Source organism: Mobula hypostoma, chromosome 17 (assembly GCF_963921235.1).
Source record: "Mobula hypostoma chromosome 17, sMobHyp1.1, whole genome shotgun sequence".
Classification (NCBI taxonomy): domain Eukaryota; kingdom Metazoa; phylum Chordata; class Chondrichthyes; order Myliobatiformes; family Myliobatidae; genus Mobula; species Mobula hypostoma.
The window spans coordinates 41,308,481-41,330,497 of record NC_086113.1 but is presented as its reverse complement, the minus strand read 5'-3'; the positions used below and the strand labels follow the sequence as shown (position 1 = coordinate 41,330,497).

The following is a 22,017-nucleotide window of genomic DNA, read 5'->3' as shown; positions in this document are numbered from 1 at the left end:
CACCTTAATTCAAATATTATTTTGATTCCCCTGTCCCACCCCAATATATTCTTCTGAGGTCAAATTGACTGCAAAAGCAGTATGATCTCCATACCTATGTCAGTCGTGCTAAAGCTGTATTAAAGTGTCTTTACTTAGGGATTCTGGTATAACTTCATCAATTTTCTGTAGTTATGTAGAAAGTGTTTAGTACTGTTGAGATTTTCTGAGTTGCCGGTATATTTTCTTGCCCTGTGTTGGAAACTGCCATGGTGAATGGGTTACAACTATTTGTGAATTAACTACTTAGATATATAATATTTCAAACAGATACGCATAGATTTATAAATCATCTTGTGTCTGAAAAAATACTTATAACAGAAGATATTTATATTGAAGGGTCATTTGGTAATGGTGAAAGATTCTTTTAATTGGGCATCGATTTAATGCCGCATGATCTAAGTTAAGCTCATCTATTTAATGCAGTGTGATCTAAGTTCAGACCAGATTGGCTGACAGTAAATAAGGTGCAGTAATTTTCTCAGTTCATCACTATAAGTCGCATTTAACGAGGTTTTCCTGTGTTGTGGATTTTGAGAGTGATGTTGCTTTATAGGCAGGAATTGAAAGTGCAAATTGCTGGTGGATTTAGTCATTCACTTTCAAAAGAGAGCCCTCAGCAGCCTTTGCCCATTGACTCTTATGTACTGTGGCACAAGATTGTCAGAGATTCTTACCTGTGAGATTCTGTTTTCAGTTTAGTGAGAGTTTGTCCGCAGAAAGTGACACATCGGAGAAATAAATACTTTTGCACCCATGGGACTGAAATGCTTGGGCTGTGATGAGATATCTGAGAAACTGGGGTGCATTTCAAAGAAGAGGAAAGGTTGCAGAGAGAACAGATAGTTATTCAAAATGGAGAGAGCTCTTGGTGAAGTTAATGGGCAAAATAAAAACTTGCCACAGCTTTATGAATGTCAAATAAATGAAGAGACATTATATTTTAAGCTTTTTTTTTAAGAGCCTAGAGTGCAGTACCAGGTGGGTCTGTTCTTTAAAATTTTGAAAAGGAAAATAAACATGTTTGTTCAGGTTGAGGTAAGGGTACTAAGGGTAGGGTTCTGTAGACAATGATTATGGTGCAGTAGACTTGGTATCTTGTCTGGTTGTATGAGATATACAGTGGTATGCAAAAGTTTGGGCACCCCTAGTCAAAATTTCTGTTACTGTGAATAGCTAAGCGAGTAAAAGATGAACTGATTTCCAAAAGGCTTAAAGTTAAAGATGACAGATTTCTTTAATATTTTAAGCAAGAAAACTTTTTTATTTCCATCTTTTACGGTTTCAAAATAACAAAAAAGGAAAAGGGCCCGAAGCAAAAGTTTGGGCACCCTGCATGGCAGTACTTAGTAACACCCCCTTAAGGCAAGTATCACAGCTTGTGAACGCTTTTTGTAGCCAGCTAAGAGTCTTTCAATTCTTGTTTGGGGGATTTTTGCCCTTTCTTCCTTGCAAAAGGCTTCTAGTTCTGTGAGATTCTTGGGCCATCTTGCATGCACTGCTCTTTTGAGGTCTATCCACAGATTTTCGATGATGTTTAGGTCGGGGGACTGTGAGGGCCATGGCAAAACCTTCAGCTTGCACCTCTTGAAGTAGTCCATTGTGGACTTTGAGGTATCTTTAGGATCATTATCCTGTTGTAGAAGCCATCCTCTTTTCATCTTCACCTTTTTTTTTAAACAGACGATGTGATGTTTGCTTCCAGAATTTACTGGTATTTAATTGAATTCATTCTTCCCTCTATCAGTAAATGTTCCCCGTGCCACTGGCTGCAACACAAGCCCAAAGCATGATCGATCCACCCCCATGCTTAACAGTTGGAGAGGGCTTCTTTTCATGAAATTCTGCACCCTTTTCTCTCCAAACATACCTTTGCTCATTGCGGCCAAAAAAGTTCTATTTTAACTTCATCAGTCCACAGGACTTGTTTCCAAAATGCATCAGGCTTGTTTAGATGTTCCTTTGAACCTTTTGAATAGAACTTTTTGACTGCAATGAGCAATGTTTGAAGAAAAAAGGGTGCAGAATTTCATGAAAAGAACACCTCTCCAACTGTTAAGCACGGGGGTGGATCGATCATGCTTTGGGCTTGTGTTGCAGCCAGTGGCATGGGGAACATTTGCTGGTAGAGGGAAGAATGAATTCAATTAAATACCAGCAAATTCAGGAAGCAAACATCACATCGTCTGTAAGAAAGCCGAAGATGAAAGGAGGATGGCTTCTGCAACAGGATAATGATCCCAAACACACCTCAAAATCCACAATGAACTACCTCAAGAGGCACAAGCTGAAGGTTTTGCCATGGCCCTTACAGTCCCCTGACCTAAACATCATTGAAAATCTGTGGATAGACCTCAAAAGAGCAGTGCATGCAAGATGGCCCAAGAATCTCACAGAACTAGAAGCCTTTTGCAAGGAAGAAAGGGCGAAAAAGCCCCAAACAAGAATTGAAAGACTCTTAGCTGGCTACAGAAAGCGTTTACAAGCTGTGATACTTGCCAAATGGGGTGTTACTAAGTATTGCCATGCAGGGTGCCCAAACTTTTGCTTCAGGCCCTTTTTTTAATTTTGAAACTGTAAAAGATGGAAGTAAAGAAGTTTTCTTGCTTAAAATATTAAAGAAATGTGACATCTTTAACTTTATGCCTTTTGGAAATCAGATAATCTTTTACTTGCTTAGCTATTCACAGTAACAGAAATTTTGACCAGGGGTGCCCAGACTTTCGCATGCAACTGTACTGTGTTCAGTGTTATGCTTTATACCTTAACACAAATGTTAAATTTGCATTCTAATTACAGGACGATTTTGCCCACAATCGAGAATTTATTACATTGGTTGTTTACCAGACTGGAGGCAAAAAGGTTTATTACCCAAGTAAGTGCAACACTTGGAAATTAATGTGGAAATAGCAAATTAAGTTATTGGGTATTCAAGTAGAACTGGAATGTTAAACTAACAAACAATAGATTGATTTGAACCATGTTTTAAAGCATAGCAAAAGAGAATTAATTCTGCCAAAAAAGAAAGGCGAGCTGAAGATAGACCGGGCCTTTTTACCCTTTGAATGGGGAAGCTGGAGTGTGAGCACAGGGAGAATGCTATCCTTTTTCGGGTTGGTGGGAACAGATGCTGAAAGGATGTTAGAGGATGGAAGATGATTGAGAGCCCTATCAGCTTTGCCAGGAAAGGGAAGACATCATTTCAGGAGCACTGTCTCGTCATGAAAATAGATTAAATAAAGACTGATAAAGTGCGAGAATAGAATAGTCCTTGCAAGTCGAAGGAAGTGTACTTGAGATGGCTGTGGGATTTAAGTGGAGAAAGTTCATAACCAGTCCCTGAGAAGACAAAAATGGGAGGGGAGGAGTCAGATGTAAAAATGAAATTGAGAGCAGGGTGGAAATCAGCAAAAAAAAAAGCACTGAATTTTTTTGTGATCTGTGGGCGTGCAGAAAACAGCAATGCGTTTACCAGTACACTGGGTCGAAACAAAAGAAAAGGGCTGTGAGTAGAACTGGAACAAGGATAGTTCCATGTGTCCCACAAAGTCACAGCTGTAGCTTGGCCCATCGCTACAGCTTTGATTTGGAGAAAGTGAGTCAACTTAAAGGTGAGATCAGTAGGTTCAGTCTGAGAATGAGTTAAGCCAGGTGAACAGAGGGTCTTGCTAAGGTGCCACTGCTGTATGAACCTCTGTTCAAGGAAGAAGTGAAGGATCTTGGTGTCAGATGGAAATATAGGGGGATTGGATGTTCACAGTGAAGACTTTTTTTAAATCAACTTAACACTGAGTTCATTAGTCAAAGCAGAAATGCCTGACATTCCAACAAAGCAAGCTTTGTGGGGTGGGGAGAAGTATGGTGAAAGATGGGCAAGAAGGATGAATGAGATCCCAAAAAATTTTCTTGATTTCTCATTGTTGGCACCTGGAGAACTGAGACCAGGTTAAACCTTCAGATCAAGTGGAACTAGAAATGGATAGTGAAGACCTAATTGAACACTAAAGGCCATAAATGTAAAATCAAAGATGTTCAATCAAAGTTTAAATAAAATGAATGCACTGTGTAGTATATTTGCAAAGTAGAACATTTTGTAAACTGATTTAATGATGAATCATTCACATATTTTTGTCAACAACAGCAGAAACGTTCTATTTGGGTTGTTTTTCAAGATTTAAAGCAGAAATGGTTTTGGAGCCAAAACTTGGTTTTGCAGTTGTTTTCCACATAGTGAGATAACCAAAAGAATAGCAAGACCTGTATTTAAGTCAGTATAATCTTATAAGTATATCATGATGGAAAAAGTGTTTTAAAATTTTGACATAAAAATCTGTAAGATATTAGGACAGAAGATGAAGAACTATATCAAAAGATGCAAGTTTTAACAAATATAAAGGAGGGAAAGGGCATGGAAGGAATTTCAAGCACACGATACCTACTAAAGGTATGGGTACTGGTGGAGCAGGGAAGAAATTTTCCTCAGATTTTAAATTTGAGGAAGTACGCAAATTTCGGTGTTGTAGACTAGGTAAGATTAGAGTCAAAACATGCTAAGCTTAAGACGGAATTGAATGATGAAAGTTAAAATGGGAAGTTTATCCAACAGGGTGGAACTGGAAGTTCAGTTCAACCAGCACTGGTGGTTAAGGAAGAGAATGGAGTCAGTGACAAGCTTCTATCTCAAGCATCGCCTCTTGAACATGTTGTCAGATGTTATGGTATCAGTTAATTCACTGCATTTTCCTAAGTGCTGTACGAAACATAAGTTTTTGCAGCTAGTTGGTTCAGAGTTCCAAATTTGGAAATTTCATTTTTTTTTTGTTTTTGATGGTATACTTCCCCTATTGAAAGCTGACAAGACACAGAGAAGTAGCTCATTCTGCTTTTGGACTGGTAAACTTTAATAGGTGTGCAACATAAATGCATTGTTGATGCAGTGTTGTAAACTTCCTAATAACATTCTGCCATTGACATGAAAAATCTCCCCAAAGACTCCTTTACGGTAACTGAGAGCTGAGGAAATTATTAGAAATGGATTTAAACTCTTTTAAGTGGCACATCAAAACTATAGACACAAATTTTGTTCCAAAATACTGATGTGTGGAAATTTATTTATTGAGATAGAGCATGGAATAATTTGAGCCGCGCCACCCAGCAGAACCCCGATTTAATCCTTGCCTAATCACAGGACAATTTACAATGACCAATTAACCTACCAACTGGTACGTCTTTAGAACTGGTACGTCTTTAGACTGTGGGAGGAGATCAGAGCACCCAGAGGAAACCCACGGGGAGAACGTACAATCTCCTTGCAGGCAGCAGTGGGAATCGAATTTGGGTCGCCTGCACTGTAAAGCATTGTGCTAACCACTACACTACCATGCCGCCTTGGAACTCTATGCAGATTCTATCTTTATAAGTCCATGTAATTTTAATTGTTTAAAACCTTAACGAAGCTTTAATATTCCAGCTTACTAAATAATAAATAAGCATCGGAATAATCTCCAAATTTTCACTTGTGTTCTGATGCCACTTTATCTCTCTGTATTCAGATGGCTCCCACAGGGATGCACGTTCCTGTTGGTGTTATCAGACATGTAAAGTTTGCAAACAAGATGCTGGAGGAGTTCAAAGGGTCAGGCAGCATCTATGGAAGGAACAGACAGTCAGTGTTTTGGGTTGAGACCCTACATCTGAACTGAAAGGGGGAGATAGCTAGTGTAAAGAGCTGCTCCATTCCCTCTCTTTATCTGATTACCTCCCTTCTTTCTTTCACTGCAGATGAACAAAATGGTTGGTGTGCTACATCAGATCTAGAGTAACAATCATTTTGTTCTCCTTTACACTTGTGCACTGAAAATTGACAGCAAGCAGTCTTGAATGAAGGTTCTTGACCTCAAACAACGAGGGTCCATTTCCCTCCATAAACGCTGCCTTGCCCCACTGAGTTCCTACAGTTTTTTTGTGTATTGAGTATTATTTTTAGCTACCTGTGGTCTGCAAGTCTAAGCAAGTCTGATAAATTTATTTTCGAATCTCATGTAGATGATCCTCCTCCATTCATTGATGGGATTCGAATAAACAGCCCTCATTATCTGACCAAGATCAAGCTGACCACACCAGGGACAAATACGTTTACTTTAGTGGTATCTCAGTATGAAAAACAGAACACCATCCATTACACAATCAGGGTAAGCATATTATTGCCTCATTATTGTCATCAGCTAAAAGATAAAAATAGGGTTTCCGTGAAATTTGACACTGTGCTTGATACGTTTAAGCTGATTCCTGCATTTGTCGTGGTACCAAACCTAATAAGCAACACTGCAGTGCAGCGTTCCCTCAAAGTTGTAGTGTCAGTATAACTTTCATGTTTGGATCTCTTGTGATTAGGGTCAGCATCTACTGGATGCACAATTAACAAGTTTTGGACATGTCGTCGTGAAAAAGCTATACAAGGGTGAATGGCTACTTACGGGGAGTTTGAATAGTTCACTGCCGAACATTGATGGCGAACCCAAGCCACTATTGCTCCCAGACCAGAATAATAAGTTGATGCTTTCAGAAGGGAAACAAGTTGAAGAATAAGATGACAATTTGGTGGGGGGGGGTGCAGGGGGAAGTAAAACTTTAAGAAAAGGTGATGAACATTTTCCCTAAACTGTGATTCATGAGCACAGAATTCAAAGTATCTTGTTAAGCTATAGATTGACTCATGGAGCCTTATGGCCGAGGGTATGAGGTTATTCTTACCCTTGGTATAAGGCTCTGTAATGAGTCAATCTATAGCCAGGGAAGTGATGGCCCCCTCTTGTTAGACTATTTAAGTTAAGTTGCTTTTTATTTAGATATTCTTCTTACTTCTAATATTGTATATCTGTGAGCTTGTAATGCTACATTGACCCTGTAATTTCCTTTGTAATCAATAAAGTATCTGTCCTATCTAAGCCTTGCTCAATCTTCCTCTTTCACAATTCTGAACAAGTTACTCAGCATGCTGTGTTTTACATCAAAGATAAACATTGTGTTATCAATCACAGGATTTCAATTCTTTCCTACAGGTATATTCCATGTGCAAGTTTACATTTTCTAAGATCCCATTCCCTTACACACACAATAAGCGGGTGAGTATTTTTTTCTGCCAAGATAGAATAAATTAAAAGCTGCTTGCATATCTATAAAAATCTCAGGTATATTTAAGTACACTTACGATTAGTGATGATATACATTGAATTAAGATGATCTGTTATCCACAGAAGGGATGTCTGCCTATAATTTTGAATAAAAGTTTTATGAAGTAAATCTTCGGTTCATAGAAGTAGAAAGTGTTGATAGATCACCGTAAGCATTCCATTAGATGCTCTCATGTTTGAGTTTCATCAATAACTCTACTTAACATTCCCTGGCCGTCTAAAATAAGCGGCACCCAGACAGCACAGTAGTGAATCTGGGTAGCAGATTCTTGTGCTAGTGCAGCTTCTTTGAATGAACTATGTTATCCATCCCATTCCTCCACAGAATTTTATTTGTTAGTCAATATCAAAAATAGGAAGGAAGGGTTTTGTTTTCTGTACGATTCTTTGTTAGAACTCTCAGGATTATCTGCTAATAGAGCAGATGGGCACTAGTGACGGTATCATCTGATTTAGGGTCATTGACCTGAAAAGTTGACTCAGTTTCTCTTTCCACACGTATACAGCCTGATTTACTTGAGTGCATCTGGCATTTTCTGCAGTTGTTTCGGACTTCTGCATCTGCAATTTTTTGCTCCTGTCAGCATGTTCTGGTTGGGCAAGTGACACGTTCCCGTTTTGTAGCTTCAGTGCCTTTATTATTAATGCAGATTTGTGAATGTGCCCTTGTCAGTGTGGGCTAATGTTTTCTGTATTTTGTTAAAGCAATTTTTTCACCAATCCCATGATAAACATTAGCCAGTGATATTCTGGCGGTCCTGGTGTTTGAAAAAACTGTTGATCCTGATAATGGCAGGGCTATTAAGATGAAAGTATTTCACTGGTTTTCAAGATCCATCCATTAACTTTACATCTGTGGTTAGCAGAATTTTGTTAACTGGAGATGTTCAGGATAATGAAAGGTGTATAAATTTAGTCAAACAGCTTTGAATGACAGAACATCCTTGAACCAATAAGTGTTGTGTTCCTCATCTACGTTTCCCACTGTAGCAAACAGTTTAGTGCCTGATCTTGAAATTCTGTAACCAGAAGTAATATTTTCTTTACTGCAACACAAAGTGTGCAGGGACTCAGTAGGTCAAGCAGCATCTACGGAGAGAAATGGACAGTCTTCAGTCCAGGTGAAGGGTCTCAGCCCAAAATGATTGTCCATTTCCCTCCATAGATATTGCCTGCCCACTGAGTTCCTCCAGCATTTTGTGTGTTGCCCCAAGTTCCAGCATTTGCACGTGTGTCTCTAAATTTGTTTTTTTTTAACTGTGTGTTTGTGATTGTGACAGGTTAACGGCCAGTGGAAAGGTCAGTCTGCAGGCGGATGCGGAAATTACAGAGACACTTACAAAATGAATCCAATTTACCAGATCACTGCAGAGAAAACAGGGCCGTTGTTGATTGAACTGCGGGGCCCCAGGTCAGTAAAGAACAAAAATAACCTGGAATTCAAGAATAACTGTTTATTTTATTTGTTTATTTCCATGGCAGGAAGTACTCCTGTTTGATATGTTATTAAAGCATTGGAGTCTCTACTGCCTGTTATGCCCCTGGTGTTTAGAGCAACAATGAAGCTCCTCCATAGCGGGCGGTATTCAGGGCTTTCTTCAACATGTCAGTAGCTTGGTTTTCACGACTATCAGTCATACAAGTTGGGTGGAGACTCAGGAATACCGTAGCATTCAGATGTAGAAGGATTCTTCATCATTCTTGCTGTTTCTGTAACAATTTCGTTCTACCAATCAGTGTTGTTAGCCCTGAGCTGAACCCCCAAACCTGGAGAACCAGTGGACCACTCTTAGTCTGGCCTTCACTCTTTGACCTGTTTGTATGGGTGACCCTACCAAGAGCCTGACTCCAGCTAACATAACTCTCCGGGTCTTTGAGGCACACAAGCCTCCAAACCCCATGACAGGTTTGTGGTCTTGGAGGGAAACGTTAGAGTACTCCGCTTTCCTTTTCAAAGTTGAAAATTGTAGGACTTGTAGAACTTGAACAGATTGTAGGACTTTTACAGTGAATTGCATTGTTGTGGAACAGGGGTACCTGGAGTATAAGTGCACAGTTTGTTGAAAGTGGCCACACAAGTGAAGAAGGTGTTTAACAGGCTTCATCAGTCAAGGCATCAAATTTAGGAGCAGGGACATTATATTGCAGTTATATAAGTCACTGGTGAGGCTCCACTTGGGATATCGTGTACAGTTTTGGTCACCTTGGTATGGGCAAGATATTGTTAAGCTGAAGAAGGTGCAGAAGAGATTTTCAAGGATGCTGCCTGAACTCAAGGGCCTGAGTTTAGGGAAAGGTTGGCCATTCTGACCCTTTATTCCCTGAAGTGCAGGACAATGAGAGGTGGCATCGTAGATAGATAACAGAAGAGATTTAACCAGGCCTGAGAGATAACCTTTATGCAAAGGGGTGTGTACCTTGAATGAGTTGCCAGAAGAAGTGGTTGAGGCAGATATAGATGCAGCATTTAAGAGGCATGGAGGTTTATGGGTCAAATGTGGGCAACTGGGCTTAGTGAGGAGGGAGACACAGGAAGGAAGGATGCTGTGGTCAGCGTGGACCACAGACCAAAGGGCCTGTTTCCGTGACTCTATGTTACAGTGAGTTGGCCCTCATTAGCTAATTGACACTGGTTCCCAGTGGAACCATCAACCTTTAGCTGTGTAAACCAACATTAAGTCCAGAACGTCCACAATTACATGGAATTCAGCAGCAAACCTCTGTCTTGCTGAGGATCTCTGGCATCCAACTGGGAAACTCTCTTTTCTGGCTTTAATGGGGATTACAGGGCTATGAATAATCAGCAAAAGAGACAAACTACATTTCAGTTACTTCTTATTGGTCTAATCTCATTGATTTTTTTTTAAGGGTTTACTCTTTTTTTTTATGTTGTTTACTTCAATTTTAATAGTGTTCTTATGTTTCTGGCAAAGACATTTGAAACCCCTGAGTAATCTTACAGATCTCAGTGAGCTCATTTTGCAGTCTTCTCTATCCTGAAGAGCTGCTTTGTCAGAAATTGTCAAAGTGTCCAATATACAAATAGAAACATATAAAACCTACAGCACATTACAGGCTCTTCGGCCCACAATGCTGTGCCAAACATGTACTTACTTTAGAAATTACCTAGGGTTGCCCATAGCCCTCTGTTTTTCTAAGCTCCATGTAGCTATCCAGGAGACTCTTAAAAGACCCTATTGTATCTGCCTCCATCACAGTCGCCGGCAGCCCATTCCACACACTCACCACTCTGTGTTTTAAAAAAACCAACTTACCCCTGATATCCCCTCTGTCCAAGCACCTTAAAACTGTGCCCTCTTGTGTTAGCCATTTCAGCTCTGGGAAAAAGCCTCTGACTATCCACACGATCAGTGCCTCTCATCATCTTATACACCTCTATCAGCTCACCTCTCATTCTCTGTCACTCCAAGGAAGAAAGGCCAAGTTCACTCAACCTATTCTCATAAGGCATGCTCCCCGTTCTAGGCAACATCCTTGTAAATCTCCTCTGCACTGTTTCTACAGTTTCCACAAACTTCCTGTAGTGAGGTGACCAGAACCGAGCACAGTACTCCAAGTGGGGTCTGACCAGGGTCCTATATAGCTGCAACGTTACCTCTCGGCTCCTAAAGTCAGTCCCATGATTGATGAAGGCCAATACACTGTATACCTTCTTAACCATACAGTCAACCTGCGCAGCAGCTTTGAGTGCCCTATGACCACGGACCCCTAGATCCCTCTGATCCTCCACACCACCAAAAGTCTTACCATTAGTACTATATTCTGTCATCATATTTGACCTACAACAAAATGAACCACCTCACACTTAACCGGGTTGAACTCCATCTGCCACTTCTCTGCCCAGTTTTGCATCCTATTGATGTCCCGCTGTTACCTCTGACAGCCCTCCACACTATCCACAACACCCCCAACCTCTGTGTCATCAGCATATTTACGAACCCATCCCTCCACTTCCTCATCCAGGTCATTTATAAAAATCGTGACGAGAAGGGGTCCCAGAACAGATCCCTGAGAAACACCACTGGTGACCGACCTCCATGCAGGATGTGACCTGCCTACAAATACTCTTTGCCTTCTGTGGGCAAGCCAATTCTGGATCCACAAAGCAAGGCCCCCTTATGATGCAGTTGACTCAGACCTGGGAGGCCAGCGTTGGGCATTTTCATGCCTTACAAGGCGCAGTTCGAAAGGCTGTGTGGGGCGCCACTCCTCACACAGACATTTCACAGTGTTATTTTACGAGGCCGAGTTGCGAGCTCGACATCAACCCGGCGCGGATGGAGAGCACGCACGGGGGCGGTCTGTCACCCGATCGAACTCGGGAACCTCCGTTCTTGAGCCTGGCACTGATCTCACTGTGCCACCAGCCGACCTTACATGCCTCCTTACTTTCTCAATAAGCCTTGCATGGGGTACCTTGTCAAATGCCTTGCTGAAATCCATATGCACTACATCTACTGCTCTATCTTCATCAATGTGTTTAGTCACATCCTCAAAAAATTCAATCAGGCTCGTAGGCACGACCTGCCTTTGACAAAGCCATGCTGACCATTCTTATTCATATTATGCCTCTCCAAAATGTTCATAATCCTGCCTGTCAGGATCTTCTTCATCAACTTACCAACTGCTGAAGTAAGACTCTCTGGTCTATAATTTCCTGGGCTATCTCTACTCCCTTTCTTGAATAAGGGAACAATATCTGCAACCCTCCAGTACTCCAGAACTTCTCCTGTCCCTATTGATGCAAAGATCATCGCCAGATGCTCAGCAATCTCTTCCCTCGCCTTCCACAGTAGCCTGGGGTATATCTTGTCCAGTCCCTGTGACTTATCCATCTTGGTGCTTTCCAAAAGCTCCTGCTCACCTTCTTTCTTAATGTCTATATGCTCAAGCTTTTCAATCTGCTGTAAGTCATCCCTACAATTGTGAAGGTCCTTTTCTGTAGTGAATATTGAAGCAAAGTATTCATTAAGTACCTCTGCTATCTGCTCCGGTTCCATACACACTTTTCCACTGTCACACTTGATAGGTCCTATTCTCTCATGTCTTATCCTCTTGCTCTTCACATACTTGTAGAATGCCTTGGGGTTTTCCATAATCCTGCTTGCCAAGGCCTTTTCATGACCCCTTCTGGCTCTCCTAATTTATTTCTTAAGCTCCTTCCTGCTAGCCTTTATCATTTTCTAGATTTCTATCATTACCTAGTTTTTTTAACCTTTCATAAGCTTTTCTTCTTGACTAGATATTCAACAGTCTTTGTACACCACGGTTCCCGTACCCTATCATCCTTTCCCTGTCTCATTGGAACGTACCTATGCAGAATGCCACGCAAATATCCCCTGAGCATTTGCCACATTTCTATACATTTCCAGGAACATCTGTTCCCAATTTATGCTCTCAAGTTCCTGCCTGATAGCTTCGTATCTCCCCTTACTCCATTTAAATGCTTTCCTAACTTGTCTGTTCCTATCCCTCTCCAATGCTATGCTAAAGGAGATAGAATTGTGATCACTATCTCCAAAATGCTCTCCCACTGAGCGACCTGACACCTGACCAGGTTCATTTCCCAATACCAGATGAAGTACAGCCTCTCCTCTTGTAGGCTGATCTACATATTGTGTCAGGAAACCTTATTGAACACACCTAACAAACTCCACCCCATCTAAACCTCTTGCTCTAGGGAGATGCCAATGAATATTGGGGAAATTAAAATCTCCCACCACGACAACCCTGTTGTTATTGCATCTTTCCAGAATCTGCTTCCCTATCTGCTCCTTGATTTCCCTGTTACTATTAGGTGGTCTATTTAAAAAAACAGCCAGTAGAAATTATTGACCCCTTCCTGTTCCTAACTTCCACCCACAGAGACTCAGTAGACAATCCCTCCTTGACTTCCTCCTTTCTGCAGCCGTGACACTATCTCTGATCAGCAGTGCCACACCCCCCCACCTCTTTTGCCTCTTTCTCTGAAACTTCTGAAGTCTGGCACTCTAAATAACCATTCCCGCCCCTGAGCCATCCAAGTCTCTGTAATGGCCACAATATCATAGCCCCAAGTACAGATCCACCCTCTAAGCTCATCGGCTTTGTTCATGATACTCCTTGCATTAAAATAGACACATCTCAAACCATCAGACTGAGTGTATCCCTTCTCTATCACCTGCCTATCCTCCCTCTCACACTACCCACAAGTTTTCTCGATTTGTGAGTCAACCGCCTCTTCTTCCAGCTCTTCAGTTCGGTTCCTACCCCCCAGCAGTTCTAGTTTAAACTCTCCCCAATAGCCAAAAAAATGGAAAAGGTTATAAGTGTGGAAAAAGTACATGATACTTGTGAATTCCTTATCCAAATAAAAATAAAATTTAAGAAAAAAATAAAATAAACTCTCCCCAATAGCCTTAGCAAACCTCCCTGCCAGGATATTGGTCCCCCTGAGATTCAAGTGCAACCCAACCTTTTTGTATAGGTCACTCCTGCCCCAAAAGAGGTCCCCATGATCCAGAAATCTGAATCCCTGCCCCCTACTCCAATCCCTCAGCCACACATTTATCCTCTACCTCATTCTATTCCTATACTCGCTGTCGCATAGCACAGGCAATAATCATCATCATCAGGTGCCACGCCCAGTTTGAGCTTTGACTGCCATGGCCCACACACTCCTGTGCCATGGCCCACACACTTCTGTTTCAGGTCAAGCGGATCAGTTCATTGGTATTCAGTTCCAGTTGTCTGGCTGCTGTCTCTGTCATCATTTGTCTTTGTCTTCCTCTTGCTTTCTTCCCTTCAATCTTTCCCATAATTACCGTGCATTCTAACTCCTCTTTCCTAATCACATGTCCAATGAAGTTACGTTCCCTTTTCGTGATCTCACACATTATTTCTCTTTTTGTGTTTGCTCTGTTCATGACATCCTCATTAGATATTCGTTTCATCCATGATATCCTTTGCATCCCCCCCAAAAACCACATCTCTGCTGCTACAATTCGTTTCCTCATGTTACTAGATATTGTCCAACATTCTGAGCCATATAACATAACTGGATAAACATAACATTTCAGTACTCTGAGGCGGGTTGTCATGCCTAGTTTAGTGTTGGTCAGTATACTCTTCATTCACGTAAAGGTGTCTTTTGCCATCCCTAGTCTTCTTTTGATGTCCATGTCGCGCCTGCCACCTGATGTCACCCAGCTTCCTAGGTAGCAAAGGTTCTTTACTTGTTTTATGTCTTCCCTATTTATTCTCAGCCTGCAGATAGGATTCTCCTTTTTTTTGGATATCACCATACATGGTCTTTTTGCATTTGATAGACCCATTTTTGCACTTTCTTCAACAATTATATTAATTAAGTTTTGTAGTTCTTCCTCCGTACTTGCAATTAACACAGTGTCATCTGCATATCTGAAATTATTGATGTTTTCACCGCCAACTTTGATTCCCAAGATGTCTCTTATTTTTTGTAATATTGTTTCACAGTACACATTAAATAAATCGGGGAGAAAACACGCCCTTGTCTAACGCCTCTCTTGATTTTCGTAAACTGACTCACTTCTCCATCTGTTCTTAGAGCAGCAGTTTGTTCCCAGTACAGGCAATAATAACTCAGGAAATTTTCTTTGGGACCCATACAGCCGTGCAAAAATATCTATTTTATTGGGAATATCTTCTGGATAGAAAGTTTCCCATCACAAAATATTGTACTTTATTCTATTGCTACTTTAGGATGTGAAACGCCATAAATCGTGCGGTGATCTGCCTTTCCCGGGCTGTTAATGCTCTACTTTCTGTACAATATTTATGAAAATAACTTTATTCTGGAGGAGTAGACATTGAAAATAAGGAAAGCAGATAGGTTGGATATGCATCAACCACTAAATCTCTACATTGCTAACAATGGTCTACTGAAGAAATAAGTGCAAAAGTATGTATCCTATGGGCAATACTTGGCGTACGACGGATATGGTGTGAGATCAAGAGTTGAAAACGGGGACACTGATTTGACCCATGTTAATTCATACAGAAGGTTCCTCGCAGGCCCTTGCTTTAGCTCTCTATCCAACTGTACAAAAGTCTTAAGCACATGTGTACAGCCAGGGTGCCTAAGACACTTGCACAGTACTGTAGTAATTTTAGGAAGAAAAACGTACTTTGTGACATATGTGAGTAATGATAAACCTGATTCTGATATGGGTCTCTGTTGTGGCCTGAGAGTGGGAAGGGGGCAGGGGAAGTATGATTGGGAAAAGGGGAAGGGAGAGGTGATGGAGTGGGGAATGGGAAGCACCAGAGAGACATTCTATAATGATCAATAAACTGATTGTTTGTTTGGAATCAAATGAACATTCAGCACGTCGAACCTTGAAGTGGGCGAGCTACAGCAGCAAAACACCACGGCGAATATTTAGTAGGTATATCCTGATAAAGTGGGAAGGGGGCAGAGAGGGAGTTCATAGTTGGGAAAATGGGAAGGGGGAGGGGAGGGAGCAGGAAGCACCAGCAAGACGTTTTGTAATGACCAATAAGCCAATAGTTTGGAATCGTATGACTTTGCCTGGTGTCTCTGAGCTGAACAGGATAAATACAATACTGTGCAAAAAGTCTTGGGCACCCTAGCTACTGTGTGTGTGTGTGTGTGTGTGTATGGGAGAGGCTAAGATTATAATCATAAATACAGTTGTTGAAGTAAGTACTATTTTTAATGCTCATTTGTATTTTTCCTGAGTTTTTTTGCAGGCAGTACAGTGTTGGTTTTGAAATAGTAACTGTCTCAACAACCGGAGATAATGAATTCCATAAAAAGACCAGTGGAGATTATAGGTATAGTTGTGTGCTTTTTATTAATATCACATCCAATGATGGTAGTTGCTTCCATAGTTCCTGAAATACTTAAATTAAGATTTAAAAAACAATTATTCTTACAGGTATTCCTTCATGAGTTGCAGAGGCCTGTGTTTTTGTCGCAGCTCATCCCATGCTGATTTACAGATATTGCCTTTACTTTTGCAAAAGAGTTCATTCTTCATATCAGTCCATTTCTGTATCATCATTCAATAGGCTTCAATCCGGTCACCCCTCATTCTTCTGAATTCCAGTGAATACAGGCCCAGAGACATCAAATGCTCTTCATATGACAAGCTGTTCAATCCTGGAATCAATTTAAGGCATTCCAAAGTCACGAGTACAATAGCCACGTTACTAATCCATGTGCGGTGCTGAGGCAATACTGTATGCACGGTGACTTTTGGATGAGAAATTAAACCAAAATGTATTGACTTTGCATGTATGTAAAATATTCCAGCACACTACTTCAAAGAGTGTAAGGCTAGTACATTCTTCAGCTGCTATCCGTCAATCAGATTATCTGGAGAGTATCATATTCCTTCTTGAAATTTCATTCATAAGTTGGCTTCTATCTTCTCTAGACAACAATTTTGGCTAAAGCTTATTGTGCTGAGGCATTGTATAAATTAGCCAGTTTGTACAGTCTGCGCAACCTGTAGGCATTAACATGTGCATTTCTTCTGTTGCAGGTGTGGGTTTTGCTATTCAGAAATAGAGCGTGTATCTGCCGGAGTTTACAACATCATCCCTACTACCTTCCTTCCTCATCAGGAAGGCCCTTTCTTCTTAGATTTCCACAGTACTATCCCACTCAAGATTACTCAATTACAGTGAGCCAAGAGCTTGGTTTGATCACCTTTACACTTAAAATTTGTCAAATAATGTATATCCTAGTTATTTTTTAAAAGTACTTTTCTGAGGCACCAATCGGAATTTATTCATTTTGCAGAATTTATCAGAGACTCTGCACAATCTTTCTATTCTTTCACTGAAAGTCAAGCATGATATGCAAAGTTAGTTCAATGACAAGGAAGAAATTCCACTTGTGATTGGATTTCTTGTATACTTTTTAAATGAAGGAGCCCTTAACTGTATTTTATATTTTTACATAAATCAATTCATGTATAATTTTGGCTGTAGAATATAACTGGACTCTACGGGAATCTCATTTGTGGCTATTCCTGCCCAGGTTTGAGATGGTAGTGAGTTGTATTTTACACTATAAAGCTCTGATACAACTTGTGTTAGTCTTTACTGATGGTATGAGACAAGAATTGTTTGGGAGCCTTTAAACTACATGAAAGCCATCCATCAAAGTTACTGAAAGTACTTCACATCTAAGGGAACTGTGCAATGTATAATAAACCAAAGACCAGTTAACATTTGTAATATGTTAAATTTTTTTCATTTTAAAAAGGGTGAATACTGGTCTAGCAATTGTTCATTCATATTTCTATTGTAGATTATATATTTTTATCTATTTTTATTTAGTACTTCACTAAATAAGAACTGGAAAGTTATGTTTTCCGACATTGGATTGTGAGAAAGCAGAAATTTTCTTTATAAGTTTACTTCGAAGACAAAAACTTTACAAATTCCTCTGAAGTGTCTGCGCATCTTGGATTATGTAGAATAAAAATCAATATTTTGTCATGATTGTTCAATTGTGTGAAGTTGTTCATGCCTACTTCCAAAGGGTTGGTAATGTTCAGTTACAATTTGTGTCACCCAGGCTCCTGGCTCCATTAAAGAGAGCATGATGAGAACAAAAGCCACTTAGATTATATAGCACCTTTCAAGGTTTTGAGACGTTGGTGACAATTTACAGTCATCTTAAAATTTGTTGCATTTGCACTGGAAGAAATATAACAGCTAATTTCTCACCACAAGATTGCAGAGTGTCCAGAGGAGGTTCACGGGAATGATTCTGGGAATGAAAGGGTTAACATATGAGGAGCCTGTGATGGCTCTGGGCCTGTACTTGCTGGAGTTTAGAAGAATGAGGGAGTGATCTCACTGAAACTTATCGATTATTGAAAGGCCTAGATAGAGTTGATGTGGAGAGGATGTTTCCGTAGTGGGTGAGTCAAGGAACAGATGGCACAGCCTCCGCATAGAAGGACATCCCTTCAGAACAGATGAGGAGGAATTTCTTGAGCCAGAGGGTGGTGAATCTGTGGGATTCATTGCCACCAATGGCTGTAGAGGCCTAGTCATTGAATATATTTAAAGCGGAGGTTGACAGGTTCTTAATTAGTAAGGGCGTCAAAGATTAAGAGGAGGAGATAAGAAAATGAAGTTGAGAGGGATAATAAATCAGCCATGGTGACCAGACTTGATGGGCCAAGTGGACTAATTCTGCTCCAGTCTTATGGTAATACAGTGGGGCACTTTTTAAATATCTAGTGCTTCATTTATTAAGAATGAGATTTTGCAATTTAGAACAAAAGTCAGCTATTTTAAAACTCAAATAACATGCATTTTTAAAACTCTGAAACCTCTGTTGTGCTAAATATGGAACAGTTATTGCTGGTAGCCGTGTTCCTAATGGAAAGATTTTTTTTAAACCTAACATGCAAAATATTGTGTTAAACCAAAATGATTGACAAATCCCAACTCAAAAGCTTCCAAAACCAATATGATAGTCCATTAGGAGATCCAAGATTTTTTTTGTCCTTATTCCATATCCATTGTTTTTATTCTTGCCAAACTGGCATGAAGGAAATAGTTCATTCAGTTGTACAGACTTGTTGATTTAAAATGCAATCAAGTTGAAGTTACCTTCAGATTAAAATGTCATAGCTCAGTGTCACTGTTACTATATGAGATGGATTAACACAAACACAGTAGTGACTATATATATGTATTTAGAATGATGAGGCATATTTAATGACAGAACCCATATTAAAAATGTGGAACTATACACAATTTTACAATACTGAATTGTACAAAAAAAACTAATGCTCAAAATAGTACTTAATGATTACCAATCTATTGTGTATATTATGTTTTAAACATAAATATAAGGCATGCAAGCTTTCTCGTTGGTTACTTTACTTGCAAGTCAAAAATAAAATCCCTTTGGCAAACCAGATCTCTCTTCTCCCCGAACTAAAGCCCAGGGAGCTATTTTTTACAATCTGGATTCCCAGTGCTGTCATCCAGTCTGTGATATTTTCTGTCAACTGCACGGGCAGACGTTTCTCAGCAGCAGAACCTTGTCGGTGCCTGTAGTGTACTTGGTTTAATGCAGATTTATGGCCAACAAAGAACTTTAACTTGTCAGTGAAAACACTACAATTTCTAAGCCAAATATCAATGGCCAGCTTTCTCCAGAAATCTTTTGTTTTCTTCCACGTGGTTACAAGGATATAATGGAACAGTAAAGACATTTAACAATGCCAGATCTACCTTTCCAGATAGTAAACATGTTGCTCCACTCCTGTTAAACTCTCACCATTCACGGGAAGTGAAGGACCCTCAGCACTGTAGTTTTTTTTTCTTATTGCAAGTCTTTCTGAACAACAGGAAACCGGAGCAGTAGCTTCAGGTCTGTTTTTCCACAGTGTGAAACTAACTCTGCTGTAAAGATGCACCGCAGACCCTCAGTGCAGTAGCACACTTGTCAACACAAGAACACAGTAGGTCTCCGTGTGAAGAGAGACACAATGAAGTGGCACATATAAATATTGCACACAATACGAGTGGAGCAAAGCATAGCCTCTCGATTAGTGTTCCTCCTCTGCCATGTACATATAGGTCATCGATTGCAGCAAAAGAAAAAGTCAATCTTCAAATCCACTTCACCAGCACAAGGCAGTTGCTGCTACTTTGCCTCCCGTCCGAAATCAAATTGCTATGTCCAAGTCTTTCAATCCAAAAACTTCCCCAAGGTTCCTTTTCATCTCAATTAGACATACCAACCACATTTCAAAGAAACCTTTCAATAAGTAGTTAGACAGCAATTAAAAGGCCTGGATTGTGAATGAGTAAGTTGGTGGCAGATGTTTTCTGGCATGTTTAAGATACTGGTTCACACCATATTTAACAGGTTGGGGAGCCAGCCAAACTGCAGACCTCTATTCCCGAAATTTGTTTCTCCTTTGGATGTGTGCATTTGACTGAAATTTGAGTTACTCTGATCTTCAGAGCAGTCTCATCAATGGCTTGTTGGTTAATCAGTTTGTCCTTCTTTTCAACACCAGCCCTGCACCCTGTCCAAATGATAGAAAACATTGATTGACGATTAGTAACTTCAATTTCGTTCCAATAAATGCCAATAAAACCATTTATAGATCACTGAATAAATTATTGTGGAAAAATAAACATGGCTCAGTTCTAAAATGGATTTAATCATATCATTATTTTCACACACATGCTTCTCTATCACAATCAGGATTAACATCAGAGTAAAGTTGGTGCTCTTAAGTTTGTTTCTGTGAACCAGGAACGGGATGGGTAGAGGGAAGAGGCAACTAACCACGAAGTGTGTGGCAGTGATCCCGGCTGCGAGGTGATTAGAGGTGGACTGGGAAATGTGAAGTGGTGAATGGTAAGCCAGCACAACCGGTTGGGTGAAGCAAGAAGAAGCTAAGAAGGCAGAGAAGAGTAAACAGGTATAGGACACAGTGGTAGTAGGGATCAGGGAGAACCGCAAGGCCAGCAGGCTGATCCTTAATGGATCTGGCAAAATGGGTGTGGAATTGGCCGGGTGGACCTAAAACGGACAGGACAGGCTGCAGACCTAAAAAGGTGAAGGCCTGACAGAGTTTAAGCAGACCTGAAAGGACAATGGCTTAAGTTCAGCTCAGGCGAACCTGAAGGGGAGAGAGCAGTGCATAGTTTAAACAGGCCTGAAAGGGTTAAGGCTGGGTAGACTCAACGGCACCCGAAAGGATGAACAGCCGGTGGACTGTAAAGAGTGAATCAGGGGCCGGGGTTAACAGAGGATGGGCAACTGACCAAGGAAAGTGCAACAGTAATCTGCAGCAGTGTGACTGGAAGTGGACCTCAAAATGTAGAGGTGTTTGGGGTGGCAAGTCAGAGCACCAGCTTGGGTGAAGTATGAACAAGCTGGAAGAGCAAAGCAAAGTGAGAGTGAGCCACGTGAAGGGCACGGAAGTAGCGGGCAGCAGGGGGATCCGGACCTGGGCGGCGGGCGCTGACCAGCCAGGCTGGAGTGGCGGCGGTCCCGAAAGGCAATCGTTCGGGTGGAACCCGAGCAGACCTGAACGGGAGAAGCTGGGTGCAGCATAAGCAGACCTGAAAGGGAGAAGAAGCAACCAAAACAAGGAATGTGCTGTGGTAGCCTGCTGCTGGACGACTGGAAATGGATGATGGATATGTGACTGACTGACTCTTTATTCATGATTCTGATGTATTGAACCTTAGAATTCTAAAGCTGAAGTAGCTGGAGAGTGGGATGGGATAGACAGAGGAAATAGTGGGGAGATCTACACTTTCCTAATCCAAATGCAAGAGTTTCCCCAGAGGCCCAATACTCATTACTTATCCTTTACCTATACATTGTCCCATTTAAAATTAAATATAAAATTTAAAATGCTGGGAATACTCAACCGCTCAGACAGCAGGTATAGAATGAGAAAATGAGTTAATGTTACTGAATTTAGACCCACCATCATGAAAACAACAACTGCTTCTCCTACACATATTTACTGAGCTGCTGAATGGTTCTGCTTTTATTTAAGATTTTCAGCATATACTGGAAAATGCCAGCAATGCCAAAACATCAATTGGTAAACAAGTTACCCCCTGACAAAATAAGCTAAAACTACACTCAAGTAATCACAGTTTCTCAACCTTTGGATCACCAGATGGGTGAAGACAGCTCCCAAGCACGGCTGACTGTAATGGAGCCCTCAAACATTGGCATGAAGCATGCAGGGGACATCACCCATGAGATGGG

The 22,017-nt window shown here is 40.8% G+C and overlaps 2 protein-coding genes across 4 annotated transcripts in view; one reads left to right on the top strand and one right to left on the bottom strand.

The window, feature by feature from the left end:
- The window catches only part of capn7 (calpain 7), a 77,784-nt gene extending 60,059 nt beyond the window's left edge, over positions 1-17,725 (top strand). The window contains exons 16-21 of one of the 3 annotated variants that reach the window (XM_063069786.1): positions 2,839-2,914; positions 6,085-6,230; positions 7,101-7,163; positions 8,513-8,643; positions 15,984-16,067; positions 16,781-17,723. In XM_063069786.1, the coding sequence (XP_062925856.1) occupies positions 2,839-2,914; positions 6,085-6,230; positions 7,101-7,163; positions 8,513-8,643; positions 15,984-16,067; positions 16,781-16,925 (645 nt within the window). In that variant the 3' untranslated portion in view covers positions 16,926-17,723. Of the gene's footprint in view, positions 1-2,838; positions 2,915-6,084; positions 6,231-7,100; positions 7,164-8,512; positions 8,644-15,983; positions 16,068-16,780 lie in introns of all 3 variants that reach the window. The other 2 variants (XM_063069788.1, XM_063069787.1) reach the window with 2 other exon arrangements.
- A 1,088-nt stretch (positions 17,726-18,813) lies between these two features.
- Positions 18,814-22,017, bottom strand: part of LOC134357967 (SH3 domain-binding protein 5-like) — a 75,239-nt gene continuing 72,035 nt past the window's right edge. Inside the window, exon 9 of the mRNA XM_063069790.1 lies at positions 18,814-20,305. Within this exon, the coding sequence (XP_062925860.1) occupies positions 20,136-20,305 (170 nt within the window). The 3' untranslated portion in view covers positions 18,814-20,135. The remainder of the gene's footprint in view (positions 20,306-22,017) is intronic.